This window comes from Rhinopithecus bieti, unplaced genomic scaffold (genome assembly GCF_001698545.2).
Source record: "Rhinopithecus bieti isolate Rb0 unplaced genomic scaffold, ASM169854v2 scaffold_20579, whole genome shotgun sequence".
In the NCBI taxonomy this organism is placed as follows: Eukaryota; Metazoa; Chordata; class Mammalia; order Primates; family Cercopithecidae; genus Rhinopithecus; species Rhinopithecus bieti.
The window spans coordinates 1,088,995-1,109,825 of record NW_016810413.1 but is presented as its reverse complement, the minus strand read 5'-3'; the positions used below and the strand labels follow the sequence as shown (position 1 = coordinate 1,109,825).

The following is a 20,831-nucleotide window of genomic DNA, read 5'->3' as shown; positions in this document are numbered from 1 at the left end:
CCCGTCTCGGCCTCCCAAAGTGCTGGGATTACAGGCTTGAGCCACTGTGCCCGGCCAGGCTAGTTTTTTGTTTTTTGTTTTTTTTTTTTTTGAGACGGAGTTTCGCTTTGTCACCCAGGCTGGAGTGCTGTGGCCGGATCTCAGCTCACTGCAAGCTCCGCCTCCCGGGTTCACGCCATTCTCCTGTCTCAGCCTCCCGGGTAGCTGGGACTACAGGCGCCCGCCACCTCGCCTGGCTAGTTTTTTGTAGTTTTTAGTAGAGACGGGGTTTCACCGTGTTAGCCAGGATGGTCTCGATCTCCTGACCTCGTGATCCGCCCGTCTCAGCCTCCCAAAGTGCTGGGATTACAGGCTTGAGCCACCGTGCCCGGCCAGGTATTCTGTTATAGCAACACAAAAATGGCTAGCATAATCTTGAATGTCACTTTTTCCTTCTTTGATATCTTTAGTGAATATTTATTTACTTAAAACAATATTTATTGAGTGCCTATTATATGCTCTTCTGGACTGAGTATTTTATCCCCATGTTCCCCAAAATCCACATGTTGAAGCCCTAACCCTCAGTGCGATGGTATTTGGAGATGGGACTTTGGGGAGGTAATTTGGGTTAGATGAGGTTATGAGGGTAGGGCCTTGGTCTGATGAAATTAGTGCCCTTATAAGAAGAAACACCAGAGAATGTATTCTCTCTCTCTCCGCATGCATAAAAGATGTCATGTGAGAAACAGAGGGAAGGTGGCCTACAGTAAGCCAGGAAGAGAACCCTCACAAGAAAACAAATAGACCAGAACTTTGATCTGGGACTTCCCAGCCTCCAGAAGCATGATAAACAAATTTCTGTAGTTTATGCCACTCACTCTGTTTGTTATAGCAACACTTGTAGAGTACTACAGATTTTGGTACTAAGAGTGGGGCATCTGACCTCCAAAATTCATGTCCTTCTTACATACAAAATACATTCATCATTCATCTCAACCTAATGTGCTAAAAGTCTTAACTCATTACAACATCATCTCTAAAGCCTAAGGTCCAATGTCTCATTAAATATCATCTAAATCAGGTATGGGAGAGAACTAAGGTGTGATTGATCCTGAGGCAAAATTCTCTCCAGGTGTGAATCTGTGAAACCTGACAAGTCATGGGCTTCTAAAATATAATGATGGGACAAGGCATAGGATAGACATTCCCACTCCAAAAGGGAGAAATAGCAAAGAAGGAAGAGGAGATGGCTCTTGTAACAAGTCCAAAATCTAGCAAGGAAAATTCCATTAGATCTTAAAACTAGAGAATAATCCTCTTTGGTTCATCTCTCTGCCCCCCAGCCCCACTGGGGTGGTAGTATCATTCTCACAGCTCTACAGGGTAGCCTTGCCCCTTCAGCTTAAGGAGTAAGGCCAGTCCACAAGCTCTCTGCCAGGGCAACCCTGACCCTGATGTAGTAGACAAGGGTTTCTGACCCACCAAAACTGGAACGGCAGACCCACTCTTTGAAAAACAGGAGGGGCCGGACCTACTCCCCAGGCCTGTAGTGGGACTGGCAGCCCTGAGGGTTTCTGAATTGCCGTTGGAGTCAGTCTTCCCTTTTCTTGAAGCATAAAGTATTTTCAGAGCCAAATAGCTCTATGGTCCCATCCAGTAAAATGGATGGTCCCATCCAGAAAATCTGATGGCTTTCCTTCATCCTGTCTCATTTTTTCTGTCTCCTTAGTCTCAGCTGGCAGCGTTTCTGCTGGTAAAATCCCATCTCTATTCTTGGCTTCTGATGAGATGGCTGATTAAGTCCATAAGTTGTACCCAATCTCCATGTTCTGGCTCTTTTTTCCTTAACCATTCCTTCTTCAATTCACCTCTCCCCTCTTGCATTTTACTATAAGCAGTAAGGAGGACCCAAGGTGTACCTCTGATACTTAACCTAGATATCTCCTCTGCTACATATCCAATTTCACCACTTGCAAGTTCTACTTTGCACAACACTAGAACGCAGTTCAGCCACATTCTTTGCTACTTTATAATAGAGATCACCTTCCAGTTTCCAATTGTTTGTTCTTTGTTTCTATCTGAGATCTCACCAAAATGGCCCTTAACATCCACATTTGAATGAATATTCTGTTCATGTATTTATGTATTCTCTAAAAAAATGGAAACTTTGTTTCTAGCTCTCCTCTTTACTTTCTGAACCCTCACCAACATTGCTTTTAACATCCATATTTCTACCAACACCTCCTTCACAGCAACGTTGGCTTTTTCGAGCAGGTACTTCAAACTCTTCCAACCTGTACCCATCACCCAGTTCCAAAGCTAATTCCATACGTTCAGGTATTTTTCTGTCACGTTAGCACCCCCCTCCTAGTACCAAAATCTATATTAGGGTTCTTCAGAGAAACATGACTAATTATAGACAAATAAGATAGGTAGATAGATAGATAGATAGATAGATAGATAGCTACAGAGGTAAGCTATGTACACATATATTTATGCAAATATATTTATTAAATATATACAAATATATATTTAGGCCGGGTGTGGTGGCTCATGCCTGTAATCCTAGCACTTTGGGAGGCTGAGGTGGGTAGATCGCCTGAGGTCAGGAGTTCGACACCAGCCTGACCAACATAGTGAAACCCCGTCTCTACTAAAAATACAAAAATTAGCTGGGCACAGTGGCAGGTACCTGCAATCCCAGATACTCGGGAGGCTAAGGCAGAATTGCTGGAACCCAGGAGGCGGAGGTTGCAGTGAGCCGAGACCACGCCACTGCACTCTGGCCTGGGCTACAAGAGATACACACACACACACACACACACACACAAAATATATATACACATACATATATATACACACACACACAGATATATATATACACACACACACAAATATCTATATATGTGTGTGTGTGGGATATATATATGTGTAGGACTGCAGATGCCCACAACGATGCCCAGCTAATTTTTGTATTTTTAGTAGACAAAGGGTTTCACTGTCTTGGCCAGACTGGCCTCGAACTCCTGACCTCATGATCCACCCACCTGAGCCACCCCAAGTGCTGGGATTACAGGCGTGAGCCACCGCGCCTGGCCTATTTATTTATTTACACAATTTTGGAGGCTAAGAAGTCCCATGACCTATAGTAAGCAAGCTGGAGACCCAGGAGAACTGATAGTGTATTTTCAGTCTGAAAGTCACTAGGCTCTACACCTAAGAAGAGCTGATATTTCACTTCAAGTCCAAAGGCAAGAAAAGACGAATACCCCAGCTCAAGGAACTTAGGCAGGAGGAGTTCCCACGGGAGGGTCAAGTTTTTGTTCTATTTGGTACCTCGACTGATTGAATGAGGGCCAGCCACATTGAGGGCAATTTGCTTTACTCACTGTGCCAATTAAAATATCAATCTCAACCAAAACACTCTCACACAGGAAAGTAGAGCAAGATGATGGAATAGGACTCTCCAACCATTTTCCCCCAGAGAAACATGAATTTGAACAACTATCCATGCACAAAATACCTTCACAAGAGCTAAGGAAACCAGGTGAGAGATTACAGCACGTGGTTATAGCATAATAATAAGAAAAGACACATTTAAGTGGGTAGGAAGAACAGTTTTACATTACCCATGTCACCCTTCCCCCAAGACCAGGCAGCACAGCCTGGAAAAAGATATTGTCTGCTTGGGAGGAAGAGAGGAAAGTAAATGTAAGACACTGCCTTGGACCCCAATACCAGGCCTGTCACAGTAAAACTCAGCACTGGGTAGACCCCCCCATGCCCCATGACTTCAAGCCAGTAACTGCAGACTGAGACTCTAGACCCATCCCAGCAGCAGATGGGAAACTATAGCCCCTGGGAGACAAACTTGAGTTCCAGCCCACATCACCATCAGCCAACTACAGTGGTTTGGGTTCCAAATAATCCACAGCAACAGGTAGGCCTCAGCAGCTGCAAGCTTCAGATGTACCCCAGTGCTGCACTAGCCTCAGCAGCTGTGGGTTTTGGGTGCACCCAAGTGCTGCACCATCCTCAGCAGCCACAGGATTCCATCCCAGTGCTAAGTCAGCTTCAGTGGCTAATGGGGTTTCAGCCTGGCACTGTGCTGGTCACCGTAGGGAGTACATAGCACTCCCTAGAGCTACAAGGGATGCAGTGGTCACATGCTCAGGGACCACACCAAATGACCTGCCTAGAATATCTGGACAGGCTTACTGTTAGAGGATGTTCCCAGACAAAGCCAGACTGTGAAGGCTGGAATAAGTAACTGCTTCTTCAATGCACACACATTGACACATGACCATAGGGATCAAGAACAATCAGGGAATCATGACATCACTAAACAGACAAAATAAGATGCCAGTGACAGACCCTAAAGACACAAAGATAGATCAACTATCTGCCAAGGAATTCAAAACAGCTGTTTTAAAGAAGCTTAAAGAACTTCAGAAAATACAGAGAAACAATTCAATAAAATTAGGAAAACAATAAAGGGTCAGATGAGAAATTTAACAGATAAAATGAAATAATAAAATCAGACCAATTTTGAAGCTGAAAAATACAATGAATGAAAAAATGTAATAGAGAGCATCAAGGATTGATCAATCAGAAGAAAGAATCTGTAAACTTGAAGACAGGTTATATGAAAATATACAGAGGAGAAGAAAGAAAAAGAGTGGGAAGGAACAAAGAAACTTTATAGGGTTTATGGGATAGTATCAAAAGAGCAAATATGCAAGTTATCAGCATTCAAGAGGGAGTAGAGAAAGATAAGGGTGTAAAAGGCTTATTTAAAGAAGTAATAGCAGAAAACTTCCCAAACCTGGAGAAAGATATAAATGGCTAAGTACAGGAAGGTCAAAGATTTGCAATCAGATTCGGTCCAAACAAGACTACCACAAGACATATTACAATCAAACTCTAAAGATCTAAGACAAAGACAGGATCCTAAAAGCAGCAAGACAAAAGAAGCAAGTAACATATAAGGCAGTTCCAACATGCCTAGCAGCAGATTTCTCAGCAGAAACCTTACAGGCCGGGAAAGAGTGGTATGATATAGTCAAAGTGCTAAAGGAAAAAAAGACTGTCAAGCAAGCATACTGTGCTCAGCAAAACTGTCATTCAGAATTGAACATGAGATAAAGACTTTCCCAGTCACACAAAATCTGAGGGAGTTCATCACCACCAGACCTGTCTTACAAGAAATGCTAAGGGGTGTTCTTCAAGCTGAAAGGACACTAATGAGAAACACAAAAACATCTGAAAGTATAAAACTCACTGGTAAAAATATGTACATAGCCAAATTTAATTTATAATACTCTGATACTGTAATGGTAGCATTTAAATACTGTAAGGGGATGTGTAAATCACATATCTTTAGTAGGGCAAAAGAAGTATTAAAAATAATAATTACAGCAACTTGTTGATGGATATGCAATATAAAAATACGTAAATTGTGAAACTGAAAGCACAAAATATTGAGAAAAGGAAGTGGAGTTAAAGTGTAGTAGTTTGTGTGTACATGTAAATAATCAAAGTTAACTGGTTATCAGTCTAAAATAACCTGTTATATCTATGTTTTTTGAAGCAAAAACCTATAATAGATACACTGTGGGGAAAAGAAAGAGAGATTAGACTGTTACTGTGTCTATATAGAAAGAAGTAGACATAAGAGGACTCCATTTTTCTGTATTGAGATGCTGTTAATCTGTTGACTTTACCCCAACCCTGTCATCCTTGCAAGAGACATGTGCTGAGGTGACTCCAAGGTTAACGATTTGGGGCGTGCAGGGTTGCTTTGTTAAAAAAGCTGCCTGAAGCAGCCTGCGTTAAAAAGTCATCACATCTCTTAATCTCAAGTACCAGGGGCACATACACTGTGGAAGGTCGCAAGGATCTCTGCCTAGAAGCTAGGTTATTGTCCAAGGTTTCTCCCCATGTGATAGTCTGAAATATGGCCTTGTGAAGGGAAAGACCTACTCGACCCTGCCTGGACACCCGTGAAGGGATCTGTGCTGAGGTGAGGACTAGTAATACGAGGAAAGAAGGCCCTGGCAGTGATGATAGAGAAAGCATCTGTCTCCTGTCCGCCCCTGGGCAATGGAACATCTCGGTGTAAATACCCAATTGTATGTTCTATTTACTGAGATGGGAGAAAATGCCTTAGGGCTGAAGGTGGGACATGCTAGCGGGAATGCTGCTCTTTATGCACTAAAAAGGTTTATGGAGATGTTTGCATATGCATATCAAGGCACAGCACTTTTCGTTAAACTTATTCATGTCACAGAGATCTTTATCCATATGTCTTACTGTTGACCTTCTCCCTATGATGATCCTATTATCCTGCCACTTCCCTTTTCTAAGATGGTAAAGATAATGATCAATAAATACTGAGGGAACTCAGAGACCGGGCAGGCGGGGGTCCTCTGTATGCTGAGCGCTGGTCCCCTGAGCTCACTTTTTCTTTCTCTATACTTTGTCTCTGTGTCTCATTGCTTTTCTCAAGTCTCTCGTTCCACCTAACGAGAAACGCCCACAGTTGTGGAGGGGCAGGCCACCCCTTCATACACTAAAAATAAAAATCAGCCAGATGCAGTGGCTCATGCCTGTAATCCCAGCACTTTGGGAGGCCGAGGCAGGCGGATCACGAGGTCAGGAGTTCAAGACCAGCATGGCCAACATGACGAAACCCCATCTCCACTAAAAATACAAAAATTAGCCAGGCGTGGTGGCGGGCGCCTGTAATTCCACCTACTTGGGAGGCTGAGGCTGGAGAATTGCTTGAACCCGGGATGGGGAGGTTGCAGTGAGCTGAGATCATGCCATTGCACTCCAGCCTGGGCGACAAGAGCAAGACTCCGTTTCAAAAAATAAAAATAAAAAAAATAAAAATCAAGGAATCAAAAGCCCCACCACAGACACATTTATAATGTTTAAACAGGTATCTGGGTATCCCATGGCCCAGTCAAATTGACACATGAAATTACCCATCACACCACCTATGTTCTGGGCTCTGGCTGTACAAAATGAGAGGTTTTTTTTAGACGGAGTCTCACTCTATTGGCAGGCTGGAATGTAGTGGGGAGATCTCAGCTCACTGCAACCTCCGCCTCCTTGGTTTAAGCGATTCTCCTGCAGTCTCCCGAGTAGCTGGGATTACAGGCGTGTGCCACCACGCCTGGCTAATTTTTGTGTTTTTTTTTTTTTTTTTTTTGAGATGGAGTCTCGCTCTGTTGCCCCGGCTGGAGTGCAGCGACTGGATCTCAGCTCACTGCAAGCTCCGCCTCCCGGGTTCACGCCATTCTCCTGCCTCAGCCTCCTGAGTAGCTGGGACTACAGGCGCCCGCCACCTCGCCCGGCTAGTTTTTTTTTGTATTTTTTAGTAGAGACGGGGTTTCACCGTGTTAGCCAGGATGGTCTCGATCTCCTGACCTCGTGATCCGCCCGTCTCGGCCTCCCAAAGTGCTGGGATTACAGGCTTGAGCCACCGCGCCCAGACAATTTTTGTGTTTTTAGTAGAGACAGGGTTTCACCATGTTGGTCAGCCTGATCTTGAACTCTTGACCTCAGGTGATCTGCCCACCTCAGCCTTCCAAAGTGCTGGGATTACAGGCACAAGCCACTGTACTCAGCCCACATAGGTAATTTCTAATAGTGCTAGGTGCTAATATCTTAGACCAAGGAAAGAGAAGAGGTGTATGAAGGGAGGCATGGGTGGGCAGAAACATCGAACCTTATAGTGAAAGTGAAGAGGATTTAAAAGTCTTTGTGCTCAAGAGTGAAATTACAGTTATGCTATAGGAAGAACAATCTGATATCAAGGTGCAGGGTAACACATAGAAGAGAGGAACTAGAGGCAGAGAAGTTATCTGGGAAGCAAGCAAATATAGGCTTTAGGGAAGATGAACGAAATGAATAAAAGAGAAAAAAGAAGTGAATGTGATAGTACTAGGTGTTGAGGCCTTTGGGAAGTGATTAGATTATGAGGATGGAGCCCTTAAAAATGGGATGAATGCCTGAGTGCCCCTATAAAAGAGACTCCAGAGAATTTTCTTGCCCCTTTCCACTATTTGAGGACACAAACCAAATTTGCAGTCCTCAACCCAGAAGAGGGCTCTTACAGAACTTGACCATGCTGATACACTGATCTCTAACTCCCATCCTCAGGAATTGTGAGAAATAAATTTCTATAGTTTATTAGCTAAGTAGCTGTATGGTATTTTTGTTATAGCAGCCTGAACTGAGTAAGATGGGAAGAAACTATTTATAGAGCATCTGTTATGTGTTATACGTACTCTTAGGAGTTTTCACTTACATGAACTAAGAAGTGTCTGAAGATGTGAAAAGAAAACTATAAGAAAGATACTACAACAAAGTTGAATTTGTTGAAGACTTAACAGCTGATTTTGTGTTTAGGTGTGTATATAAATACAACAACATAATCATTTGTGCTTGGGTAGGTAAGGTTGAAAAGAGAGACATCTAAAAGGTCTATGGTTTCAAATATGAGTAACTGCTCAGGTAATAGTGGTATTATTAGAAAAAATGGATAACAGGCTGGGCACAGTGGCTCATGCCTGTAATCCCAGCACTTTGAGAGGCCAAGGTGGCCGGATCACCAGGTCAGGAGATCAAGACCATCCTGGCTAACACGGTGAAACCCCATCTCTACTAAAAATACAAAAAATTAGCCGGGCCTGGTGGCGGGCACCAGTAGTCCCAGCTACTCAGGAGGCTGAGACAGGAGAATTGCTTGCACCCAGGAGGCAGAGGTTGCAGTGAGCCGAGATCACGCCACTGTACTCTAGCCTGGGCGACAGAGCAAAACTCTGTCTTGGAAAAAAAAAAAGAAAAAAGGATAACACAGAGAAAGAATGAGTGGGGAAGATGATGAGTTGTATTTTGACAAAAGTCAGGAATCCAAGAAAAACTGCTGAGTAATTAGTAGGAAACATAGGGCTAGAGGTAAAAAGAGAAGCTATGCCAAAAGATATATAGACTGTGATTATCTGCACAGAAATGGTACCTGAAGCAATGAGATTTACTTTGGTTACTAATGGAGAGATTGAAGATAAAGAAGAAGACATATTCTAATAAATTCCTCACTTGAGGAATATCTAGAGCTGTGCTGTCCAATATGGTAGTCTTTAGCCACATGATACTACTTAAGTCAATTAAATAATGAAAACTGTAGTCCTTGTCACACTACATTTCAAGTGCTCAATAGCCACATGTGGCTAGTGGCTACCATATTGGACATCATAAATATAAAACATTTCCAACATCATAGAAAGCTGTGATGGACAGCACTGATCTAGAGTTTGGTCAGAGTGTAGAAGAACCACAAGAATCTATTCTCCTGAAAGCCAAGGGAAAAAACATTTCAAGGAGAGAATAATCAATGGTATCAAGTAAAAGTGAGTGACAGCCAACCTCTCCCCCAAAAAAAAAAAAAAAAAAAAAAAAATGAATTTTATGACTTCTGAAGCACTTTCAGACTAATTATAAAGTTGTAAACTAGATTACAACAGATTTTGGATGAAATGGGTGCCAAATAAGTAACAGATGTAGACAATTCTTTTCAGTAATTTTTCAGTAAGGAAAAACTGAATGAAAACATCAGACAGCTGAAAGAGAATAGAGCTGTTCTATATGTACGTGCTTAATATAAGCAGATTTGTGCACTGGCTGGAAGGCTTGGACGCCAGTCAACCAGCTATTTACCAACTCTAGCAATCTGAAAGGCTTTTCATGTAGCAATGACAATTGAAGGGGCAGAATTACATCATTTTAAAACAATAAGGAGCCTTAAAAATAATCTAATCCACCCCTCCTCACATTATAAAGAAAGCAGAGTTGCCCAGGGTCACACACACAACTCAGTGGTATTAAAATCTAGAATATGAATTCAGGTCAGCAGGGCATGGTGGCTTATGCCTGTAATCCCAGCAGTTTGGGAGGCTGAGGTGGGTAGATCACCTGAGTTCAGGAGTTCGAGACCAGCTTGGCCAGTACACAAAAAATTAGCCCGGCATGGTAGTGGCCTGTAATCCCAGCTACTCGGAGGCTGAGGCAGGAGAACTGCTTGAAGCCTGGAGGTGGAGGCTGCAGTGAGCCAGGATGGTGCCACTGCACTACAACCTGGGCAACAAGAAACTCCATCTCAAAAAAAATAAAAATAAAAATAAAATAACTCAGGTCTTCCACAACCTAGTCCATTAGACTATCTCATTCAACTGCCTCCTAAGACACAGATCAAAGGTGAAGAAAGCTTCTTCAGTTGAGTTCCACTAATCTACCAAGAAAATGATAATGTCTATGTTCACATATACACAACTTCAATTTTTTAGAAATGAAATGCAGTACATGACTTCTTGACTTTAAAATTTAGAAAAACTGAGAACTAAGCATCAAATATCTATTACTTTGTAACAAACATCAAAAGAACTTTAAATATTATCTAAGTAAATCTTTACTATAGCCTGAGAGGTAGATGTTTTCACCATTTCACAGATTAGAAAAACATGCAGCAGATCAGTAAGGTCCCAAAGCCAGTAAGTGACACTCTCAACGTGGCTCTACACTACCATCAATTAGGAAATGGAGGAGAAAAGAAGAGAGCAGCATAGGCTAGGGAATGGAAATGAGATGTTTATCTAAGTATAAAAGTAACCAGAACAGATTCGTTTACTAATGCCAACCTTAAAAATAAAGCCAAACAAAATGAGGCCTTCAGATAAATATTAATCTAAAAAATGTTTCAAGAAAATAACACCGATTCCCTTTGGAGAGGGGAACTGTGCAGCTGGGGACAGGGATTGAAGGAAGACTTTTCACAGTGAACTCTGTAACTTTTGGAGTTTAACCATAACAGTGTATTGCTTACTCCAGTAAGTAAGAAAAAGGTTTTTCAAAAAAAAAAACTTTAAATATGTTTTAGTTCCTATCAAGTTTGTAATTGTTAGCATTCTACGATCCTCCAACAGGCCACAGAAAACTGAAATTTCAGAATACAAAAAATCCTAACTTCTGTTCTGAAAAGGCAAGGCAGAGCTTATATTAAGGGGAGGAAAATTTGCCTTTGGGGATTGGGGGATCAGGAGGGGAGAGAAGCCGATTGCCTGCAATCATCAACTCAATTCCATTCCTATTTTTAGCCCATTTTTTTAGTCTGTTGCTAAGAAACCCTGTTGCCCGAAGGCAATTTACTAATAGGAACTTACATGAAGCAGGAGAAACCGGTGATCCTGAAATTCTTTCAAATCAGGCCATTCTATTTTAATCAGTCCATTTTGGTGCCACTTGATAAAATATCTCCTTTAAATCTTTTTGTAGCTCTACTGTGATGTTGTTGCACTTGAAAGCAAAACAATCATTGACGAAATTTTAATGTAAGGCTTCTGCAAACCAGTATACCAGAAATGGAGCGCCATAGTTCTGGACTTTTTCTATTAATAGTTGTCTTTTCTTCATGAAAATACCGTGAATTCCAAACAATGCCTTGCAAGGTAATTTCATGTTTTAAGAGATCTGGGGCAGAGCATCGGAAAAAGAGTTGATAAAGCTATTACAGAAACGAAAGTTTATGAATTGAAATTACGACCTGGGAATGAGAGAAGAGGGCTGAGACAGCTATTGCAAAATAACCCGGGGGGTGTGCGGACCTGAGCGAGATGTGGGCTGGTGTGTCACGTAGAAATCAGTTCAAGATACAAATACGTCAAGAAAGGCTGGAAGCCGGCGGGAACCCTGACGCTTCGCATTTCTACCAACTCAGTTTAAGAAACCCCTAACAACGTAGAAGTCATCGCTTTCGTAATTTGGTGCCGACGACAAGCCACAGCGACCACGCTCAAACTGTTTCGACTGCAGCCAACCTAGAAGTGCCATTTCCACCTAGTCTTCTGCCATCGCTAACCTCCCCTATAACCTCAAATTCGTCCAAACTAAAATCTGGCTGTGTTAGTGATAAGAAGTTCAGTGATGCAGCAGGCTTCTTCAGCAGGGAGCTCTTTCCTCACACATCTTTAAAAGTCCTTCCATCTGTTGGTTTCCCGTGCACGCGGGCAGAAAACCGAGCTAACGGCCACAGAGGTTCAAGAGGTGCCAACGTGGCTATAACGGGAAAACTGGATCCGAAATCAACCAGTAAACTGGGTAGCTAGCTCTACGCCCCGCCCACCATCCTTGCCAGCCAATAGCCTTCACAACTCGTCTGCCACTCCCGCCCATTCCAGTGCTACGGCGCTGCTTTTTCCTCTGCTCTGATCTCTTGAGTGCTGCTAGCCAGCTGTATAGGCGGCCCTCCTCGGCTTCAGTAGGCAAGAGGGCCATCTGCGCTTCTCTCCTGAAAGTAAAGGGGACAACACCAGCTACCGCGGGACTCCAGAAGTCAATCTCTCGAAAAGCAGCGGGGCGAAAAGAAAGAAAAAGGATTTCCGAGGACTTCCACTCACACCCACACTTTCCCTTAACCCGGAAGTGATTTCCGCCCCTCCTCTCCCTCTACGGTTGAGACTGGAGGAGAAGGACGGCCAGGTCTGGCCCGGCATGCCCTGGGCTTCCGGTGACCTCTGGCCCTTTTCTGTCGTCCGCTCTCTCTGCCTAGCGTGCTCGCTCGCTCATTGCCTGCCTTCCCTCCCTGGGTCTTCCTTCGCACGCTGCTTGGTGATTGTGGCGCTCGCGACAGGCAGGGAGGCGGTGGCGGAGGACACTCGTTATGGCCGCCTCTAAGCCTGTGGAGGCGGCGGTGGTCGCAGCAGCTGCACCAAGCTCCGGGAGTGGGGTGGGCGGCGGCGGGACTGCGGGCCCGGGCACGGGGGGGCTGCCGCGATGGCAGCTGGCTCTGGCGGTCGGGGCACCCCTGCTGCTAGGCGCGGGTGCCATATACCTGTGGAGTCGGCAGCAACGGCGCAGGGAGTCCAGAGGCCGGGGCGACGCCAGCGGCCTGAAGCGCAACAGCGAACGGAAGACCCCGGAGGGCAGGGCCAGTCCGGCCCCAGGCAGCGGACACCCTGAAGGTCCCGGTGCTCACTTGGACATGGTGAGAAGTAGCCCCAGGCCATAGAGGTGGAAACGCGGGTACAGCTTTTCCTTGGCGAGCTGTGTCGGTGAAGGGGCTTCCCATCAGACGGAAGCTGCCAAGCGGCAGCGCAACACATGGGTTTAGGGAGACTCATTTCTGGCTGCCAGAGGAGGGCACAGAGTAGCCCGATGACAGGTTACTGGCATTCTTTGACAGTTTCCTTTTGGTTTCAGAAAAGTCTTTTGCTTTTCTTCTCAGTGACACAGCATTTATTCCTAGTGTTGTAGATGGGAGTGGGGCATTTGCAAATGTGATGATTGTATTTAATAAGTGAAGGAAGCTAAATTCCATTAACAATTGGTACATTGTGATACGAACTGTTTCTGTGATTCCCAAAGCCTACAGCTTAATCGGTAAGATCCTTTAATAACGAGCCACTCCCCTTTTGGAGTGTGTTTTGCTGGGGTAAGTGGGCAACTGCAGTGACGGTTGACAAAAGCAGAAAAAAAAAAAAAACCGATTAGATGGCTTTGTGCATAGAAAAAGAAAGACTGCACAGGTTCTAAAGAGTGAAATGGTGTTCAGTGGCATTTGTTTTACAGCCTCTAAACTGTAAGCAGAACTATCAAGCTCCCAAGGCTCGTTCTCTCTCAGCGGCCCGGAAGCCCCCTTGACTGCAAGCGCTCAGCGACCCCGGAACCTCCCCTGCCATGCCCCAGCCCCGAGGTGTCCTTTTACACTCCGGACCCCTTAGCCTTTCTCAGAAAACGCTCTGCACTGCACTGTTCCCTCTTGTTGCACAAAAGTAGCAGCCACAGCAATGCTCACCAGGCTTGGTTGCACACAGCCCACTGCCCCTGGTCCAGGCCTACACACACATACCAAAAAAATGGGAGTGACTTCTTAAACTTTTTGATTGGAAGCATCTTAAATTCAGTTTTTCCATTTCACCTGGAAATGTACATGACCAAGCCTAATATGCATGATATAATTTCTCTGATGTTAGTCCAAGCATTGGCGTATTTAGTGAATAGCTTTGTATGGTTTTGGTGAACTGACTGTTAAATCCTTTTGGTATCTGACAGCTGTGCAGAGAATTAGCCTGGCTGCATTTGACACTACTGGGATTGGGTGTGGTGGATTTTATCTGGGTCTGGAGTTGTTCAGTGATAGTACCAGAGTAAGTCGAGGTCAGAGAAACGTTTGGTCAAATATCTCCCAGTTTTATACATATGTATATACAGTTGGTCAAGTAACTTCCAATTGTATCCAAGTGTATACACTTAAATACATATGCAAGTCATTTCCATCTGATACTATTCATGTTGATTTTTTTTTTTTTTTTTTGAGGCGGAGTCTTACTTTGTTGCCCAGGCTGGAGTGCAGTGGCGTGATCTCTGCTCACCACAACCTCCGCCTCATGGGTTCAAGCAATTCTCCTACCTCAGCCTCTGGAATAGCTGGGACTACAGGCGTGCGCCACCATGCCCAGCTAATTTTTGTATGTTTAGTAGAGATGAGGTTTCACTATGTTGGCAGGCTGGTCTTGAACTCCTGACCTCAGGTGATCTGCCCGCCTCAGCCTCCCAAAGTGCTGGGGTAACAGGTGTGAGCCACGGTGCACGGGCAAAGACATTTTTACTAGGATGTCAAATTAGCTTTAAAGGAAGTTTTGGTATAGGAATGAACAAACTATTATCTACAGTGTGAGGCATTGTGCTAGGCCATGAGAAAACCGTATGATCTTTCCTATGGGAGGGTGAAGCATTGCCTGTTTTCTAAAAGGTTTATGACTGGATAGTAGAAGAACCTATGGACTGTGAGAACAAGGATTTCTGAGCTTTATAGTGGGCTCCCCAGCATTGCTACTTTGGGAAAGTCATTTTATCTCCTTGACCTTAGCGTCATCCCTGTGGAATAAGAAGATTAAAATATTAGATCTCTTCTGTTTCTTCCAGTACTAAAAATTGATGATTCTGGTTCTGATCATTTATAATAGCTCACTGCTGCTATTAAAAGTAGTTATGAAGAGGATTCTTTGAATTAATTATCACTTGTCTTACATCATTTTTGGATGTCTGAAATTCTCCAGTCATTTTCTATTTCGTTTGTTAATTTAGTTTTAATCATGGAAGAATAGTAGGTAAAATGAAAGATCCAAAAGTTTTCAGTTCTGTAAACATTAAAATAGAGATAGTTTGTATACATGAAACTCGATTTTTTTTTTTTTTTGAGACGGAGTCTCACTCTATCACCCAGCCTGGAGTGCAGTGGCGCAATCTCAGCTCACCGCAACCTCTGTCTCCTGGGTTCAAGCAATTCTCCTGCCTCAGCCTCCCGAGTAGCTGAGATTACAGGCATGTGCCACCGTGCCTGGCTACTTTTTATATTTATAGTAGAGACAAGGTTTCGCCGTGTTGGCCAGGCTGGTCTGAAACCTCTGACCTCAGGTGATCCACCCACCTCGGCCTCCCAAAGTGCTAGGAATTATAGGCACGAGCCACCTCACCGGCCGAAACTAAATTTTAACATTTCATTGTGGTTTCAGCCACCCCACCTCATCCCAGGGGTTCTGTACCATTGGTGTTTAATAAAACCTAGCCGACTCCTTTTCAGATTTTAGATTTCCTTAATTCCTCTTTTCCACGTTGTCTGGATCAACACTGATGAATTTAAATTTCATGATATTTCAGAGTTTTTTAGTTTTACTTTACAAATAACTTTTTTTTTTTTTTTTTTTTGAGACAGAGTCTCACTCTGTCACCCAGGCTGGAGTGCAATGGCGAGGTCTCGGCTCACTGCAACCTCCGCGTCCCAGGTTCAAGCGATTCTCCTGCCTCAGCCTCCCAAGTAACTGGGATTACAGGCACCCGCCACCTCGCCCGGCTAATTTTTGTATTTTTAGTAGAGATGGGGTTTCACCATGTTCACCAGGCTGGTCTTGAACTCCTGACCTTGTGATTCGCCCACCTTGGCCTCTCAAAGTGCTGGGATTACAGGCGTGAGCCACCGCCCCCGACCACAAATACCTTTTTATTCATCTGACTGCTGTTAAAATTAGAATTTAAGATTGGACTCTTTATGTTACTTAAACTGCTTTAAAATGATGTATTTTTGGCCCCAAATAAAACAGGGCAAACCATTTGCATTTACCATTGTTCATCTTGTGGAATTTGTAGGCCTACACCTGGAATCTTTGAATTACTAGATTGTTCTTTGGTAAAACAACAATAAGAAGGTCTTTGTGGTTTTTTTAAACAGAAATTTTTATCTTAACTGTTGGACTGTTGGTGACCAGTAAATGTTGAAAGACTACTTTTGTCTTCTTTTAATAGTCTGGTCCTTAGAGTTATTATTAGACTCTCTAAATATAATTGATCAGTAATTGTAATTTCTTATCTGTGGTTGGAGAAATTGCTGTACATTTTGAATAGCACCTCTAAATTGGCATCCTCTATAGGTTTTGCAACCAGAAGCATTTGCTTTCACTGATGGAAAACGGGCAGAATTCCCGATGCCCTAACTGTCCTTTCTCCACCCAAGCAATAACTACAGTTTTTAAGGGAATGAATAAATAGACAAATATTGTCTGTTTAGGGTTTGATATCAGCAAGTAGAATGGAAAATTTGCATTTTTGTCTTTTGACTTATGTTTACCTTAATGTAAAATGATCTGATAGAATTATTGGGCTTCTTTTGGGTTTCAGATTTTCTTTTACAATTAGAGTGTACAATTACCTTTTTTCTGGGATAGCAAAAACTTGTACAGGAAGTGCAAAGGATATTCATAGTTGTTTTAATTAATGGAAATATTGAGGTATCACTAAAGAAAAGCATTTAGTCACAGTTGATAGTGTCTCAGACTGAGGTGCTTAAAGTGTTAGATCATATTCCATTTTGGACCATTATGAAATCTACCATGATGTGCCATTTTGCTTCAGTAATTTTTTTGGACTTAAAGAATTTTTTAAAAATTTTAAATTGCAAGACTTTTTAGAAGATGATATTATCCATAGTACTTCTCAATCTGTGGGCTTGAGTCATCACAAGGGACCACCACACATATATTCCAAGCGTGGTATCCTGGCTATACCAATGTCCTAGATACTTCTTTTTCAAACATTCTGTGACTCTTTAGAAAATGCACTTATTTAAAAGCGTTATTGACTTCATAGTAACTTTTTGTCCAATTGTTATTTAATCTGATGATAAAAAATGCAGTCATTCTTGTGTTCATATTTAACATTACACAGAGTTTAACCCACATGAAATGGTTAGGAACCAATAATCTAAGCCAGCCTACTACAGTAGGGAAGGAAAGATGTACCTACACATTTTAGTAAAGGGTCAAGGACTGCATAAACTGTTGTTATTAGTCATCTTGTTTGAAATGAAATTATTGTCTCCCGCAAATGATCTGTTTTATTTTTTTAAAATCAGGGACACCAATGACATTCCTCTCTAAGTTTAGTTTACACTTTTCAATCTTCATCTTAATCCTTGGCAGTATTTCACATTGTGCGCTAAATGTCATAACTTTTCCTGTTGCTTCTGAGATACTACATTTTCCTGATTTAAAAAACAAACAAACAAATACCAGCCTCACGGATTGTTAGTCTCCTTATCACAACACAGAAGTCGTTTCACCTTTTCTGAAACTTCTCTCTACCTAGGCTCACCGCTATGTGATTTTGTAACACCCTGGACTTTTCCCTTTTATAGCACTTACCACGTGGTACTAGAATTACTCATTCCTGTTTCCTGCTATGCTTTTGAATCTGTGAAGGCTGAGACTGGCTGTATCTTGTTCACCATTGTATTCCCAGAACCTAATACAGGTGCATAGCAGGTGTTGAATGAATGAAGTTTCATTTTTTGACTAATAATTAAGGGTTCCTTTGACATCCCTAAGCTTATATTATATATGTGTGTGTGTGTGTGTGTGTGTGTGTGTGTGTGTATAAATCTCACAAGTGGTTTATTTTTTCAGATTTTCCAGCTCTTCATTTTTGTTCTACCGGTTAATGCTGGATTCTGTGTTAATCTTTTTTTCTTTTTCTTTTTCTTTTTTGAGTTGGAGTTTTGCTTTGTCACCCAGGCTGGAGTGCAGTGGTGCAGTCTCCGCTCACTGCAACGTCCGCCTCCTAGGTTTAAGCAATTCTCCTGCCTCAGCCTCCCAAGTAGCTTGCCACCACACCTGGCGAATTTTTGTATTTTTAATAAGAGGTGGATTTCACCATGTTGGCTAGACTGGTCTTGAACTCTTAACCTCAAGCAGTCCACCCACCTCTGCCTCCCAAAGTGCTGGGGTTACAGGCGTGAGCCACTGTGCCCGGCCCTGTGTGAGTCTTAAACCTCATTTGGGCATACTTTTTGTAAATGTGTTGATTATGTATGACCTGCAACCATAATCCTGCAGAAGCAGTCATTATACAAGTATATTCTTCCTAGGCAAAGAGTTATTATGATTTAGTAGGTGGGGTTGGTTGTAGGTTTTTAAAATTTCAAGACGTGAGATGGGAAAGGACTTTTTTATTGTCTTAGGTTTTATTCCTTACTAGATTTGAATCCTTATTATCTTAGGTATTATTATCCTAGGTTTGATTCATATGAAAGTAACAATTGGTTGGCCAGGTACAGTGGCGCTCACCTTTAATCCCAGCGCTTTGGGAAGCTAAGGCAGGTGGGTCACCTGAGGGCAGGAGTTCAAGACTGACCTGGCCAACATGGTGAAACCCCATCTCTACAAAAATACAAAAATTCGCCGGGCATGATGGCGGGTGCCTGTAATCCCAGCTACTGAGGAGGCCGAGGGGAGAGGACCATTTGAACCCAGGAGGTTGAGGTTGCAGTGAGCTGAGATCCTGCCATTGCACTCCAGCCTGGGCGACAGAGCAAAAACTCTGTCTCAGAAAAAGAAAGAAAGTAACAGTTGGTCAATAAGTATTGAAACATTGTTTCTCATACAGTAAGTGTTCCAGAGTTATTTAGGGTACAGTGAGTGGACATTGTGCCCCCTGGGCGACAGAGCAAAAACACTGTCTCAAAAAAAAAAAAAAAAAAGAAAAGAAAGTAACAATTGGTCAATAAGTATTGAAACAATGTTTCTCATACAGCAAGTGTTCCAGAGTTATTTCCTACTTCCATAAAGCTGTGATTCAAGTATAGTATATGCTTTTTGAGTTTGAGAAATTTAAAACCATAAAACCATTTTAAGAGAAACTTCAAACTACCTCAGGTATATTTTACCTGGGTGTAAGTGTGTCATGATGACAAGTTAATACCCATTTTATTTTCTCACATGCAGATTAATGTACTTAATTCTAGCTCATTTTCTTTTACAGTGACTATGCATGATCATCAGGTTAATATTTTATAAATGCCGAGAATTTACAATAGTTTTCTTATTGCTAGATGTGTATCATTGACAGCTTTTTGCAATGTAGTCATGTAATCATGTCGCAGGACTTGTTTTTAGAGGCTGGTGCTTTTCTGATCTCCGGAGGTTCAATACGTGGGCTAATCCTTTTAGGGTTGTTTTTCCTTCCTGGAGTACTTTCCTGTCTTTTGTTAGTCATTTTTATTTCAGAGCAGATTCTCATGAGTAGCCTTCACTGACTATCCTAAGCAAAACCTGATTTTCTTACTTTGTATTCCACTAGATTTACCTAGATTGTACCTTAATATTGTAGCTTTCATTTCAAAATGTAACCTGTTTTCTAGAGTAGATTTGGTGTCATGAAGAGCTGAGGGGCATTTTCCTAGGTTCTGCCTCATTTGACAAGTCTCAGTACACTGAAGAGAGAAAATATATATTATTTTTTATTTCAATATCTTTTGGGGTACAAGTGGTTTTTGGTCACATGAATTGTATGGTAGTAAAGGCTGAGATTTTAGTGCACTCATCACCCAAGTGTACATAGTACCCAATATGTAGTTTTTTATCACTCACATGCTCTGCCACCCTCCTCCTCTGAGTGTCCATAGTCCATTATATCACTCTGTATGCCTTTGTGTACCTGTAGTTTAGCTCCCACTTATAAGTGAGAGCATACGGTATTTTGTTTCCCATTTCTGAGTTATTTCACTTAGAATAATGGCCTTCAGCTCCATCTAAGTTGCTGCAACACATTATTTCATTTTTGTTTTTTAATGGCTGAGTAGTATTCCATGGTGTATATATACCACGCTTCTATCAGTGGGCACTTAGGTTGATTCCCTGTTTTTTTTTTTTTTTTTTTTTTTGAGACGGAGTTTCAGCTGTTGCCCATGCTGGAGGGCAATGGCACGATCTCAGCTCACTGCAACCTCCGCCTCCCAGGTTCAAGCAATTCTCCTGCCTCAGTCTCCTGAGTAGCTGGGATTACAGGCATGTGCCTCCATGCCCAGCTAATTTTGCATTTTTAATAGAGACGGGGTTTCTCCATGTTGGCCAGGCTGGTCTCGAACTTCTGACCTCAGGTGACCCACCCACCTCTGCCTTCCAAAGTGCTCGGATTACAGGCGTGAGCCACCGCGCCTGGCCAGTTCCATATCTTTGTAATGGTGAATTGTGCTGCAATAAACATACACATGCAGGTGTCTTTTTGATATAATGACTTCTTTTCCTTTGGGTAGACACCCAGTAGTAGAATTGCTGAATCGAATGGTAGATCTATTCTAATTCTTTAAGAAATCTCCAGGCTGGGCATGGTGACTCATGCCTGTAATCCCAACACTTTGGGAGGCCGAGGTGGGTGGATCACCTGAGATCTGGAGTTTGAGACAAGCCTGGCCAACATAGCGAAACTCTGTCTCTACTAAAAATACAAAAATTAGCTTCGCA

At 42.6% G+C, this 20,831-nt stretch overlaps 2 protein-coding genes across 4 annotated transcripts in view; one reads left to right on the top strand and one right to left on the bottom strand.

Moving 5' to 3' along the window:
* LNP1 (leukemia NUP98 fusion partner 1) overlaps nt 1-12,103 on the bottom strand; it is a 60,972-nt gene extending 48,869 nt beyond the window's left edge. The window contains exon 1 of one of the 3 annotated variants that reach the window (XM_017891893.1): nt 11,205-12,103. The gene's annotated coding sequence lies outside the window, so the exon portion shown is untranslated. The remainder of the gene's footprint in view (nt 1-11,204) is intronic. The other 2 variants (XM_017891894.1, XM_017891895.1) reach the window with 2 other exon arrangements.
* TOMM70 (translocase of outer mitochondrial membrane 70) overlaps nt 11,271-20,831 on the top strand; it is a 39,713-nt gene continuing 30,152 nt past the window's right edge. The window contains exon 1 of the mRNA XM_017891892.1: nt 11,271-13,024. Coding sequence (XP_017747381.1) covers nt 12,701-13,024 — 324 coding nt within the window. The 5' untranslated portion in view covers nt 11,271-12,700. The remainder of the gene's footprint in view (nt 13,025-20,831) is intronic.